The sequence below is a fragment of the Pelobates fuscus genome, chromosome 5 (assembly GCF_036172605.1).
Source record: "Pelobates fuscus isolate aPelFus1 chromosome 5, aPelFus1.pri, whole genome shotgun sequence".
NCBI classification, from domain to species: domain Eukaryota; kingdom Metazoa; phylum Chordata; class Amphibia; order Anura; family Pelobatidae; genus Pelobates; species Pelobates fuscus.
Window position 1 is genome coordinate 167246023 of NC_086321.1, and position 15042 is coordinate 167261064.

The 15042-nt window shown below is 42.4% G+C and overlaps 1 protein-coding gene across 3 annotated transcripts in view; it reads right to left on the reverse strand.

Annotated features, from left to right (window-relative positions):
• Nucleotides 1–725: 725 nt before the first annotated feature.
• Nucleotides 726–15042, reverse strand: part of MYO18B (myosin XVIIIB) — a 560248-nt gene continuing 545931 nt past the window's right edge. For all 3 annotated transcript variants that reach the window (XM_063454642.1, XM_063454641.1, XM_063454640.1), the window contains exon 44: nt 726–927. In XM_063454642.1, coding sequence (XP_063310712.1) covers nt 914–927 — 14 coding nt within the window. In that variant the 3' untranslated portion in view covers nt 726–913. The remainder of the gene's footprint in view (nt 928–15042) is intronic.

Genomic DNA, 15042 nt, shown 5'->3' on the forward strand with positions numbered 1-15042 from the left:
AAAGCCATAATTCTCCTTTAAAAAAATTATATGTAATATGCATTGGTGCAATTACACAGAAATTTGGGTTGAATTAATGCATGGCAAAAGTGCCAAAAAGACCTTGGTCACATGCGTGTTTCATCTCAAAAAAGCCTTGCTCCTTAAGAGTTTGTATTAAGCTGATGCTCTTGGAATATCCAAGCACATTTTTCCCTGTCTGGCTTTAGAGAAAAAGTACAATACTGACATTTGGAAGCACTGTCGGAGGTACTGTAAAATCTTCTAAACATTACTCTTTATAGAGAACTTTCTTTATCATTTGGTTCTGAAACTTGGTGAGTTTATTTCCAAAGAGTGACATATTGAAAACCAAATCTGCAAAATGCAGGACAAGATAGTTCTATTGGAAAGAAATGGACAAAAAAACTATTTTCTAAAGTGTTGTGGGCTAGATTTGTAAACTGTGTATAAAGTCGATTTGAAGTTATTTTTTTCCTTCTTAGCTATCATTTTAGAAGATATTGGCTCTATACATTTTGCAGGACTTATTTTGTCTCAATATAAGAACCACATAAGCTTACATTAATTAAATTGCGTGCTCCTGGAGCAAAAACTGCTGGTAAAAAAATGACCAATTTAGCACCAGAATAGCATGCAGTTTATATAGCATATCTAAGCATAACCATCCAATAGTGTGTAAACCATTCTGTACCTTGCAATAACACTGCACAATGCACTTGAAGTAAAGGTGAGAAAGCTTTATTTTTTTTGGAAAGAAAAAAAGTGACAGTACAATGTCTTCTTTTCCTAGCTATATATTCCTCTTTCAGACACTGATTATTCTTGTGCTCTGGGTTTAGATACAGTGCAGGTCTTTGACCGAAGGATCCAAGCAGACACATGTCCCTTTGTGAATCTGGTTTAAGGTCTCTCATTTTGGGATGCCTGTATAAAAAAAACACATGTACATGATATTAGAACATTCCCAGCACTACAACTGATTCAGTTAATGCAGTTAATCTTCTAAAGTCTCACAATTAGAAAAGCTGCGTCATGAATTGGTTACAGAAGAAGATAAGAGTCTACGCCTGACTTTCATTAGTACTGTAATTTGGTCACAGCAAATCTGGATCACAGCCTTTCTATTTATCATGCTCAAAAAATTAATGATTTGACATATTCATGACCATCTCATTTCCCAGTTAAATCCTGTGCTTCCAAATAGTTCTTCTGCTAGCTAGAGTACTTATTAGAAAACATATTGTCATATTTGCTCCTCAATTGACAATTTCTATGCAGTTTTTATAAATGATGTAAATAGAGAATATATTATCAGAATATGTATTCTTAGTCACCAGGTTTAAAAATCTTATCTCTCCCATCCTCATAAATATGTATGTATCACTCTAAATTCCTAATACACTGGTTGAAATCAGCAGGACAGTAATTTATAGTTAATCTGATAAAATTTTATCACATGACAGGAGGCTTCCCATTTTGCATAACTCTCTTTACTAACTCCACAGCAGCAAAGAAAAAACGTATAAACCCTGCTGGGGTTTATGTTTAGTACTGCTGGTACTATTACTATCCCAAGTTTATCATACCCTGCTGGGGTCTATCAATAGTACTGCTGGTACTTCTATTACTCTGAGTTATTATACCCTGCTGGGGTTCATCACTAGTACTGCTGGTGCTATCACTACCATAGTGACACTAGGCCTACAACCCTGACCCCTTGCCTGCCACACACCCTCAATAAGTGCCAAGGTCCCTGCCCTACATTATATCATGGAAGACTCCCAGAGCACCTCTCCTGACTTCCAAGCCATGATTGACGCAGCAGTAGCCGCATCCATGGAGAAAGTGCTGTCTAAGATGAGGATGGCCAGTGCCGAACACACCAAACCCTCAAAACTTCTGCTACGACTCAGATTGCGAGGCCTCAGACTCCCACACTAAGGTGGAGAACCGGGAAAACACCATTGGAGGGTGTGTGGCAGGCAAGGGGTCAGGGTTGTAGGCCTAGTGTCACTATGCATGTGCATTAGCGCTCCCCATAGGAAAGCATTGAAAAAGATTGTCAATGCTTTCCTATGGGGAAATGAGCAACGCTGGAGGTTCTCACACGGCGTGATGACGTTCAGCGATTCTCTAGCACAGATAACCTGTGCTATAATCCAGGAAATTCCCTCTAGTGGCTGTCTAGTAGACAGCCACTAGAAGTGGAGTTAACCCTGCAAGGTAATTATTGCAGGGTTAGGAGTAGTGGGAGGAGTAGTGGGAGTTGGTACCCAGACCACTCCAATAGGCAGAAGTGGTCTGGGTGCCTGGAGTGTCCCTTTAATTGTAGGATTACATAGGATTCTAGTATCGGTTTACAGTAATTAGCAATTGCTCAGATGAGCATTGAGTAGTTTTGCAGCTGTTTGACCACTGTCAAAATCGGTGTGAACTGTGCCACCAGGAACTAATTACTTGTTTTCCAATAAGGTATCCATCCTGTTTGTGAGATGGGTGAACATTGGGATGACCTGTCCCAAACAGGCATTACTGTGGCTCATAGTTCCTAAATTAAATAACTGACACTAGATGGCCTTTTACTGTCCAATCTTCAAATCTAGTGGGGACACAACGCAAATGGAGTGGTGGAAAGACAGACTATTGATTTTTTATTCCAGAATTCTTTCCAGCATGTATAAAGTAGAGTTGACCCACTTTGTGATATCCTGTTGAAGATACTATTTGGGAAGCTCTCTTTTCTCTTGCTACTGCCTCAAAAATTGGCTAGTTCTCACACTACAGTGGACATAGCTAGGTATCCTCCTGCAACACTCAAATATGGTTTGCACCATAATGTTGGCCTTCTAAATTGCTCTCTTCACCCTACCAAGGAACCCTGTTGTAGAGTTGTTTTTCCAAATTAGCAGCTCACTCAGCGACCATGAACCCAACATGCAGATTGGTACCTGCCTGATCTCTCAATCAATTTGAAACTATTTGTCTGTTTGCCTGCAATATGTTTTCTGAAGTGTGCTTTTTTGTCCATCACCTCAGTATGTAGCAAGAGTGATCAATAGCTTTGCTGTTCTACATATGACATGCTGCTAAAGTTTGGCCCTCCTTCACTACAACCACCATGCATAGGAACCAACATTCCTTTAAGAAGACAAAGACATGCTGTCCATTAGGAGCACTCCATAAATACGTGGCGAAGTAAACCCACTGGCCTACAGTCCTCAACTGTTAATCCTTCACTAGTAGCAGCAGCAACAGTACAGTAATGGGAACATGTTCCTGATGAAAGTAAATAATGAGGGAAGTACATATTGTGGAGAAAGGGCCTGTATCAGCTACTTAAAGGGTTCCCCTTTTATTATGGAAAATGAAGGTCCCCATATCAGCTGATCAATTAGGCAGGTTAATTTTTTTATTCTGTTTTTACATACTCATGGAATAAAATGAAACAAAGTGTTCAAGAGTAGGCTGGTGGACACGTCTATGGGATGATGTGGACTGGTAGTCTGCCTATCTTTGTCACCTAGTGGCACAAGGCTCAACATCCTCCCTACTATGCCTAAGGGTCGCAGTAGTGGAGGTGATACCGATGGTAGTTGGCTGTGAAGAATCCGATACAGTATCAGTGGGCCTGCTACCTACCCTAGTACATTTTCTCTGATTCTCTAGTCAGCAATACATACTTGTGGTGTCAAATGCTGGTTTATACTGGCACTAGTGCGATGAGCCTTCACTCTTCCCGTAATTACTTTCTTGAAGTCCAATTTATACTTTGCAATTTGCCCTCCTGGAAGGCTTTTAAAGTAAATCAAAACTTTGCTTTGGCATGACATTTCTCAACCCTTCACTTTGTGGTTGATGAAGATACAGATGGATTTGCATGAGTCACAAAACAAGCCTCTACACTAGCACATGGTTTCCTAATGGCAAGGGAGGTGGTGGTGTTAATAATACTAATATCATTGGATGAGCTACTTCTGTCACTGGTGGGAGATGATGCTCCAACTGTTTCAAGTAAATTAGGTGATTTTACTGCAGATCTGTAAATACAGATGGGCTTAGAGAAAGTGTCAAGTGCACAGTAGGTGCAGAAAATAGTGGACTGCTCACTCTCCTGTCAAAGATGCTCATCTTGTAATTCCTACATATTTTAATTTTCTATATAACTATTACTATTATTATTATAATTATCATAACAGCTTTCCTCCAAAAACAAACTAAAATAAATGTCTGGAGTGCTATCATCGTCACCAGATTCTTTAGCCAAGAATCCTGCACATCAGAACTGTAGGATAGATATATGTGTTGACAATGTGGATGTCATTGTATTTATTTATTAATTAAATAATGTATACAATTTTGGAAAGAAAAAATACAGGTGAAATATCTACCTGACATATGTTCTTATATGGGATAACATAGTGTGCATGTGCAAACTGTCTAGCTATCACAAGGACTGCAGTTGTCTGCTGTAGAACCAAAAAGAAACAGAAACATGTAGGGTTCTCATACCTTCAACAGCTTTTATTATTAGAAGCAGGTGTAATAAAAATGAATAGAAGATCCTAGTTTTAAGAATTATTCCCTAGCTAAAAGAGAAAAGTTAGCCACAAAGTAGATCTAGAACTGTAAGAGAATTTACACAATACCAGCTGGGGATCTACAGTTTATTCATCTGTGCAAGGTTATATTTTTGTGGAGTCGCAGTGTGTTTGAATATAGGCATGTTTTGCATGGAGTATATGTGTGTAAATGCAGGGGTGTATTTAAGTGTTTTGTTGGTGTATTAGTATGGGTGCTTATTCACATATGGACAAACACTGTCACATACACAGACACACACACACTGCCACACAAAGAACCACTCACACGTACAAACATACACTCACAGATATCAGACTGCTAGACCTTCACCTCTTATCGATCTCTGTATTCTGTTACAGTTTCTTTTGTATTTTATTTAAATGCCTTTTTCCAGTAGCACTTTGCTGTCTGCGAGTACTGTATGCCTGTGCTAACCCAGAGAATTCATTGTTGGCTAATGAGGCATGTAGTATGCGTTTAGTCAGCCTACTCCGCATAATGAAAAGATTTAATGAGATGGACAAGGAATGGAAAATATCAGTCAGATATGATGCCAAACTGTTTCAGAATGGAACTAAACATTTTTCATAAACTCTTCAGCAATGGGTAATGTATTTTTAGAAACTGTCACCCTATATGCTTGCATTTCATTTCTATGCTTTTTCTCCAGGTGCATAGATTACATCTCTGAAAGGAGGAGGGCTGAATGCCATAACTGAGTTAAAACTGTATTATATACAACTGAAGGATTGTGGATACACTGAGAAGCCTTTCAGCAAAACAGAATTTGCAAATTCAAATTAGTAGCATGGTTAGTGAGGGAACAGGAATGGGAGACCCTTGATTATTCCTACACCACTCAAAAATGGTTTCCCACATAAGTGAGGGACTATGCCCCTAACAACTACAATGAAGTGTAGTGATTATTACACATGTCTCTTTAAGGTTGTCCCTGGATCAGGGCTGGACTGGACCAGCGGGATACCGGGAGATTTTCTAGTGGGCCGCTGCACCCGGGACCAGCAGTGTAGCACGACACATATTTTTTTCTATCTTCTAACTTTGTGGGTCAGACTGTTAACAGAAAGAGTAGGCCACCGAGTCATAGGAACGGAACCCGGTGTCAGGATTACAGTTGATCTGTAATATTAGAATGGCAGGGCTTAACTTACCAGAGAATAGTTGAAATACTAGCTGAGGTCAGGAACACAGAAATAAACACAGTTGCAAGGAATAGCCAATAGTCAAGGGAACTAGAATTCAGGGAAGTCAGAACGAAGCCAAAGTCAATAACCAAAGAAACAAGATCAGGAACACTCTCGGATAAACAGCAAAGGGAAACCACAACAGGGCAATAAGTGGAAGAAATGAGTGAGCTTAAATATCCCTCTTGTGGATCCGATTGGCCGTAACCGTCCTTTGACCCCAAAACGTGCGCGTGCATCCTCTTTGTGCCATCACCCGCACGTTGACGTCACTACTACCATGGACAGATGTGGGGCTATATAACCGTGTGGGTTTGCAGTGGCCGGCGTCCACTGGCATGTTGCAAAACCCCAGTCTCATGGTACAGGACCACCGAGCAGCCCCCTTCTTACTTCCGGAAAGGTGACCATTATTGAGCATCGTACATGGAGAGGATGTAATCGTGACACCCTGTTGGTAAGTGAGGAGTACCTGTACCCTGAAAGATTGGCTAAAATTGATCCTATACCGGAGACAATGGGTCTTCCAGGTGGGGTATTGGGGTCTTTGTGAATTTTGGGGAGTATGTAAATAACTTTAATTTTTGGGTGTGCCACATTGATATAGCTAAATTCTTGTGAATTAAGAACTCCGTTTAACTTGCCTTTATCTAAAGGTATGGTTAAAAGATTTGTATATCTTTTGTGGGATCTTTATATAGTTTAGCATATGTTTGTACATCATTTTTTGTATGCTTCTTTTTCGTACACGTACTCTTTCGACTGAATGACCAAGCCTCCTCCCTTGTCTGCTGGTTTTATTACTGTTGAATCGTCTCTTTGTAAGTCTTTTATAGCTTCTCTTTCTTTTTTGTTGAGATTGAATTTAAATCCCTATTTACTTATATAATGCCACAGATTTGTAATATGATGGGTAAAAGGTAGATTTGTTTCTTAAAGAACTATTCTTAAAGCCATCATTTTCATCTTTTTTGATATCGTTATTTGATTCTACATTTTTGGTAAGATAAAAACGTTTAAGTGTGGCGTTTCTGACACATTTGCTTACATCTATAAAAGCCTGAGAATTGTTAAAAGTCGGTGCAAAGTATAGTCCTTTGTTTAAAACATTTGTCTGTAGGCTTGTAGTACTTTACTGGATAAATTAAAGACACCATTTTCATTATTATCTCATTGTTTGCTTAGAATGGGCCTGATCTTACTATTTTTATTGTGGTTATGTCTTCTTCCTGCTCTTCTTCCTCTAGGGATCTTTTCCACCCCACTATAGGGGTGAATGGAAGGTGGTTTGTATGTATCTTTTGGTTCATGGGAATTTCTAAAAAAGATATCTCATCAAGGTGTTCAGAGAAGGATAGGCTGTGATATCTAGTGTTTCTTAACAGATCAGTAGGTGACCTGGATAGAGCCTTTTCAAAATGTTTGTAGGTCTTGGTGTTTACCTTTTCCCATGTATATTTATCGTTTAAAATTTTTCTCCTTGGAGATATCTGTCGTGTGTGTGTGTCTGTGTGTTTTTGGTCTTACTACTAGTGGTGTTTTTTATTGTGATTTTGATCTATAGTGTGAAACATCTGTCTTGTTTGTTTGTGTTTTTGGATGTGTTGTCTTTTTTGAAATTAACCTTTATCTTGATTTAGTGTAATTTGTGTGTTTCTTCCTCTATTGCCATATGTGTTGGTAGGTTTGGGTGATCTTGTGTTTAAGCGTGCAGGAGCATATTTTCTTGTGTCTATATGTGCAGGAGAATACTTACTTGATTGGTATCGCTGGTTATTGTGCATAGTGTTGGGGCAAGGGTCCATCTGACCACTGATACCTGGTCTGCAAAGCATGGTCAGGGCAGGTATATTACACTGTGCATTTGGTAAACCTGCTGACGGCTGCCAAGCATGGAATGCGTGGCTCTGCAGAGGAGTTGGTGACACCGCCACGACTTGCAGGCAGGCCTGCTGCCACCTCCTCTACTCCTCCTACTCCATCCTCTTCCATAACCTCCTCGGCTGAGTCCTCTTCTGCTGATGCGTCTTGCTCCACATCAACGGCACCCACCCAGCTCCCCAGGTACTATTCCACATCCCGGATACAGCAGTGTCACGCCGTCTTGGGGTTGACTTGCTGAAAGCAGAGAGTCACACCGGACCAGCACTCCTGTCCCCCCCTGAATGCACAGGTGGATCAGTGGCTGACTCCGCACCAACTGGAGATTGGCAAAGTGGTTTGTGACAACGAAATAAATTTGTTGGCGGCATTGCATTTGGGCAAGTTAACACATGTGCCGTGCATGGCACATGTGTGTAATCTGATCGTACAGCGCTTTGTGCATAAGTACCCAAGCTTACAGGACGACCTTAAGGAGGCCAGGAAGGTGTGTGGCCATTTCAGGCGTTGCTACACGCCCATGGCGCACTTTTACGATATCCAGTGGCGAAAACACATGCCAGTGAGGTGCTTGATTTGTGACAGCCAGACACGTTGGAATTCAACACTCCTAATGTTTGACCGCCTGCTCCAACAAGAAAAAGCCGTTAACAAGTATTTGTATGACCGGGGTGCTAGGACAGCCTCTGCGGAGCTGGGAATTTTTTGGCCACCTTACTGGACGCTCATGCGCAATGCCTGTAGGCTCATGCGTCCTTTTTAGGAGGTGACAAACCTAGTCAGTCGCACCAAAGGCACCATCAGCGACATCATACCATTTGTTTTCTTCCTGGAGCTTGCCCTGCGAAGAGTGCTGGATCAGGCCGTAGATGAGCGTGAAGAGGAAGATTTGTGGTCACCATCACCACCAGAAACAGCCTGATCAGCATCGCTTGCTGGACCTGCGGCAACGCTGGAAGAGGATTGTGAGGAAGAGGAGTCAGAGGAGGAATGTGGCTTTGAGGAAGAGGAGGAAGACCAACCACAACAGGCATCCCAGGGTGCTCGTTGTCACATATCTGGTACCCGTGGTGTTGTATGTGGCTGGGGGGAGGAACATACCTTCAGAGAGATCACTGAGGATGAGGAACAGGACATGAATAGCTCGGCATCCAACATTGTGCAAATGGGGTCTTTCATGCTGTCGTGCCTGTTGAGGGACCCTCGTATAAAAAGGCTGAAGGAGAACGACCTGTACTGGGTGTCCATGCTACTAGACCCCCGGTATAAGCAGAAAGTGCCTGAAATGTTACCGAATTACGGCAAGTCGGAAAGGATGCAACAGTTCCAAAATCAATTAAAAAGTATGCTTTACACAGCGTATAAGGGTGATGTCACAGCACAACGGGAATCTAACAGGTGAAAGTAATCCTCCTCCTCCCACGACCACGCCGGCAAGGAGAGGATGCTTTACAGACGTGTTGTTGATGGAGGACATGCGGAGCTTTTTAAGTCCTACGCATCGCCACAGCCCTTCGAGGTCCACCCTCAGAGAACGACTCGACCGACAGGTAGCAGACTACCTCGCCTTAACTGCAGATATCGACACTCTGAGGAGCAATGAACCCCTTGACTACTGGGTGTGCCGGCTTGACCTGTGGCCTGAGCTATCCCAATTTGCGATAGAACTTCTGGCCTGCCCCGCTTCAAGTGTCCTGTCAGAAAGGACCTTCAGTGCAGCAGGAGGTATTGTCACTGAGAAGAGAAGTCGCCTAGGTCAAAAAAGTGTAGATTACCTCACCTTTATTAAGATGAATGAGGGATGGATCCCGAAGGGACTGACAGTGGGCGATGCATTCGACATTCGACTACTTAACACACCACTCCTATCTGGTGGCACATTAGATTGCACGCGCAGTGCCCCAAATTTGAAGTAGGAGGACCGACCAAGCATCTTTTTCCATCTCCCGCTTCCTAAAATCAATGCCTTATATACACTTACCCTGATAGGGGACGTAACAGGGATTAAACTGATAGGAATAGTACTACTTAACACACCACTCCTATCTGGTGGCACATTAGATTGCACGCGCAGTGCCCCAAATTTGAAGTAGGAGGACCGACCAAGCATCTTTTTCCATCTCCCGCTTCCTAAAATCGATGCCTTATATAAACGTCCCCTGATAGGGTACGTAACAGGGATTAAACTGATAAGAATAGTACTACTTAACACACCACTCCTATCTGGTGGCACATTAGATTGCATGCGCAGTGCCCCAAATTTGAAGTAGGAGGACCAACCAAGCATCTTTTTCCATCTCCCGCTTCCTAAAATCGATACCTTATATACACGTCCTCTGATAGGGGACGTAACAGGGATTAAACTGATAGGATTAGTACTACTTAACACACCACTCCTATCTGGTGGCACATTAGATTGCACGCGCAGTGCCCCAAATTTGAAGTAGGAGGACCGACCAAGCATCTTTTTCCATCTCCCGCTTCCTAAAATCAATGCCTTATATACACTTACCCTGATAGGGGACGTAACAGGGATTAAACTGATAGGAATAGTACTACTTAACACACCACTCCTATCTGGTGGCACATTAGATTGCACGCGCAGTGCCCCAAATTTGAAGTAGGAGGACGGACCAAGCATCTTTTTCCATCTCCCGCTTCCTAAAATCGATGCCTTATATACACGTCCCCTGATAGGGGACGTAACAGGGATTAAACTGATAAGAATAGTACTACTTAACACACTACTCCTATCTGGTGGCACATTAGATTGCACGCGCAGTGCCCCAAATTTGAAGTAGGAGGACCGACCTAGCATCTTTTTCCATCTCCCACTTCCTCGGTGGAGGAAGAGAGACCTTCAATGACATCAGTGAGGACAAGGAATGGGACATGGCTAGCTTCGTATCCAACCTTGTGCAAATGGGGAGTTTGCGGTTGTGCAAATGAACTGTTTGCGGTTGTTTGCGGTGCGTTAAACGGGGAGTTTGGTCTGTCACTGTGAAGCGGGTGTAACCCTTACACTACCTGATCGATACAACATCATACCTGATGTTTTAAAGCAGGTTATTCCAAACAATTTAGGAATGTTAGGTGATTTATGCCCTTTATGGATTAAAACCAGACTCTGCATCAACTATGTAATTTTCCATGGGAGTTTTGCCATGGATCCCCCTCCGGCATGCCACAGTCCAGGTGTTAGTCCCCTTGAAACAACTTTTCCATCACTATTGTGGCCAGAAAGAGTCACTGTGGGTTTTAAAATTCGCCTGCCCATTGAAGTCTATGGCGGTTCGCCCGGTTCGCCCGTTCGCAAACATTTACGGAAGTTCGCGTTCGCCGTTCGTGAACCGAAAATGTTATGTTCGCGACATCACTAGTCTTAAACGTTTCAACATGAAGCTTGTATGAGCCGATTGTATAGTGTCAATTTGTTGCTTGATGTAATTTTACATAGTCAGTAATGAGGGGAGTGGGCTAAGTTTATTCGCCTGATTTAAGTTGCATAAATCCTTTTCCAAAGATTTCAAATTTTTGGATTTAGTTTTTTTCAAGTAGGATTGCTCATTGAATGAAGTGATCTCTCACAACAGATTTGTAAGCATTCACAACTGTTTCAAGAGCCAGGTCTGGATCCAAATTCTCTTTAAAGTAATTAGTAAGGGTATTTTCAGATAGTTATTAATTTATTTTCAAGTTCCAAAATCAAGTTGTCAATTAATGTCCACGGTCTGCCTGGAGTCACCGAGAGGGACTCAGAAACATGTAACATTATTGGGCATGGTCAGACCAATTGATGTCCAATATTTCAGATCTTATTACAGTATGCAAAGTTGCCTCATCCACCAAAAACCTATCAATACGTGAGCACGTGTTATACTGCACTGAATTATAAGTATAGTATTTTTCATTCTCGTGAGTCACTCACATCATATATATCCATAGAAAAAAGATATTGAGAATATCTCTGCCAAACTTTCACTGTCATGCCTTTCAGACAAAGAAACAGTCTCTCTCATTATATCTAATTCATGATCCATCACAAAGTTTGTATCACCACACAAAATCAGTCTCCCATTGCATTCACCTAAAACTTTCTTAAGAATGTTCTTTAAAAATTTTAATTAGCCCGCATTTGGAATGTAAATGTTATCCACTGTGTAAGTTATGTTGTTAAACTTGCCTACCCAAATAAAGAATCTGCCCTCAGAGTCATCAATAATTTTAACAGTTTGGCATGCCAAATTCCTACTAAACAGGATTGACACACCTCTAGATTTGGTTTTATAGGTGGAATGGAATTGAACAGGGAAATGCCTTTTTTAAAGGCGTTCACCTCGTTAAATAATAGTCTTCTCTTATGGGGTGGGTTCAGTCCCCGTATGTTGAAGGTCAATAACTTCAATGTCATCAGGTTATACCAGTGGTTCCCAAACTTTTTAGGTTCAAGATGCCCTTAATATGTACAATATATGTGTGTGTGAATGGTGGAGTGTGTGTGTGAGGGTTGCAATGTGTGTGTGTGAGGGGTGCAGTGTGAGTGTGTGTGTGTGACGGGTGCAGTGTGTGTACAGGGGTGCATTGTGTTTGTGAAGGATGTAGTGTGTGTGTGTGTGAGAAAGTTTGTACAGTGGGTGTGAGGGGTACAGTGTGCATGGGGGGCAGGTTGTGTGATGGGTACAGTATGTGTGAGGGGTGCAGTGTGTGGGGGGCAGTGTGTGGGGGGCAGCGTGTGCATATTGGGGGCAGGTTGTGTGAGGGGTAAAGTGTGTGGGGGCAGTGTGTGTATGGGGGACAATGTGTATGTATGGTGGGGTAATTGTGTGTATCGTGGGTAGTGTGTGTGTATGGGGGTAGTGTGTGGGTATGGGGGCAGTGTGGTGTGGGATCTGTGGGAGTAGGAGGGCAAATTAATAAATATAAACTTTATTTTTACCTTTGCATGGGACGGGGGACATTTCCAGCAATCCCTGGGGGTCCAGTGGGGAAGCCCTGGTGGTAACCACGGCAACGCTCCGAGCTCACAAGAGGAGAACCCGGCGGAGCTGCATGTTAGAGCTCCCCCGGGTTCTTTCTGCCTCCCTCCCCTGCCGGTTGTCAGCATTACACTGCGAGTGAGCCAGAGAGGGAGAGTGAGGAACGGTTCCTGGTGCTATGATTATAGCACCGGGAACATATCTTGCGGTGCCCCTGTGTGCTCGTGTTGGGAACCGCTGGGTTATACCATTATTCAGAAAGAAGCATAGACAGGAACCGAATACATAACCCACAAGAGAATACAAAAATTCAGACACATGAGGTGAAAATATTGCATAACAGACTAAATAAATACAGCCAACACATATGATACACCATATGATAGCAGAACAGCACAGTTTACCAGCAATAACAATATAAACATAGATGGAAAGAAAAAATATATAAAATGCAAATAAATAAAAAGAAATTTAACAAAATATATATAAAAAGAAAAAAAAAACTGGGACGGAAAAAGAAAAAGGTAAAAAAGGTATATTCCAAAAAATAAAATAAAAAAATCAGGCCAATAGTGAGCTGCTTCAGAGAAAAAATGTAAACATTATGCTGTCAGGTAAAAAATAAAAAAAGATTTAGGCCCAGCATTTGGGGAGTATAGGAAAGTAAGGTGGTAGAGCTAAACACATAGTACTTCCAAAGATATTACAGCAAATGCATACATACATACATATACACACACATATATATATACATATATACATATATACCTATATATATATAGGTATATATGTATACACATATACATACACATATGACACATCCTAAGCAATGAAAACTAGAAAACACAAAAAATAGTAGTAAATCATTGTGGAATTAATCACAAAAAAAGCCTGAACATGTTACCACACTTTCGCAGGAAATGTTCTCTTAAATTCAACTCGCAATAATACTGTTATCTTCAAAAAGAAAGGGAAATCTTTGCAAAACACACTGAAATCTTTAAAAGAGTCTAGTATGACAGGGCATCACACCCTATATATTCAAACAAGAAAAATTAAGAATAAAAGGCATAAATCCTAATAGGTTTTAAGTCCGTCTTAATCTTACTAATTATTTGTATTCGGGAAACCAAATGTGTAATTCTTTCGTATGATAAGTCAATTGGATATGTAATTTAACATACAAACATATTACATGATATTAATTATTAAACAAAAATTCAAAGTATCATATAATCCTATATAATCTAATCACAGCAAAATGTAAGGATATGGAAAATAAACTACCGTATATACTCGAGTATAAGCCGACCCGAATATAAGCCGAGGCCCCTAATTTTATCCCAAAAAACTGGGAAAACTTATTGACTCGAGTATAAGACTAGGGTGGGAAATGCAGCAGCTACTGGTAAATTTCTAAATAAAATTAGATCCTAAAAAAAATACATTAATTGAATATTTATTTACAGTGTGTGTATAATGAATGCAGTGTGTGCGTATGTGTGTGTGTATGAGTGCAGCGTGTGTGTATGAATGCAGTGTGTGTATGAGTGCAGTGTGTGTGTGCATGAATGCAGTGTGTGAATGCAGTGTGTGCAGGGCCGGTGCAAGGATATTTGCCGCCGTAGGCAAAAAAAATTTTGCCGCCCCCTCCCCCCCCCATATGTCCTGACTTCCCCTCCTCCTCCCTCAGTGGTCCTTACCTCCCCACCCCCGTGTTCCTTCACTCCCCCCCCCAGTGGTCCTGACTCACCCCTCCCCTAGTGGTCCTTACCCTCCCCTCCCATAGTGGTCCTTATCCCACCCCCTCCCTCTCATAGTGGTCCTTATCCCCCTTCTCCCTCCCATAGTGTTCCTTATCCCCCCCATCCCTCCCATAGTGGTCCATATACCCCCCCCCTCCCTCCCATAATGGTCCTTATACCCCCCCTCCCTCCCATAGTGGTCCTTATCCCACCCCCTCCCATAGTGGTCCTTATACCCCCCCTCCCTCCCATAGTGGTCCTTATACCCCCCCTCCCTCCCATAGTGGTCCTTATACCCCCCTCCCTCCCATAGTGGTCCTTATCCCCCCCCTCCCTCCCATAGTGGTCCTTATCCCCCCCCTCCCTCCCATAGTGGTCCTTATCCCCCCCCTCCCTCCCATAGTGGTCCTTATCCCCCCTCCCTCCCATAGTGGTCCTTATCCCCCCCCCTCCCTCCCATAGTGGTCCTTATACCCCCCCCCTCCCTCCCATAGTGGTCCTTATACCCCCCCCTCCCTCCCATAGTGGTCCTTACCCCCCCCCCCCTCCCTCCCATAGTGGTCCTTATACCCCCCCTCCCTCCCATAGCGGTCCTTATACCCCCCTCCCTCCCATAGTGGTCCTTAACCCACCCCCTCCCTCCCATAGTGG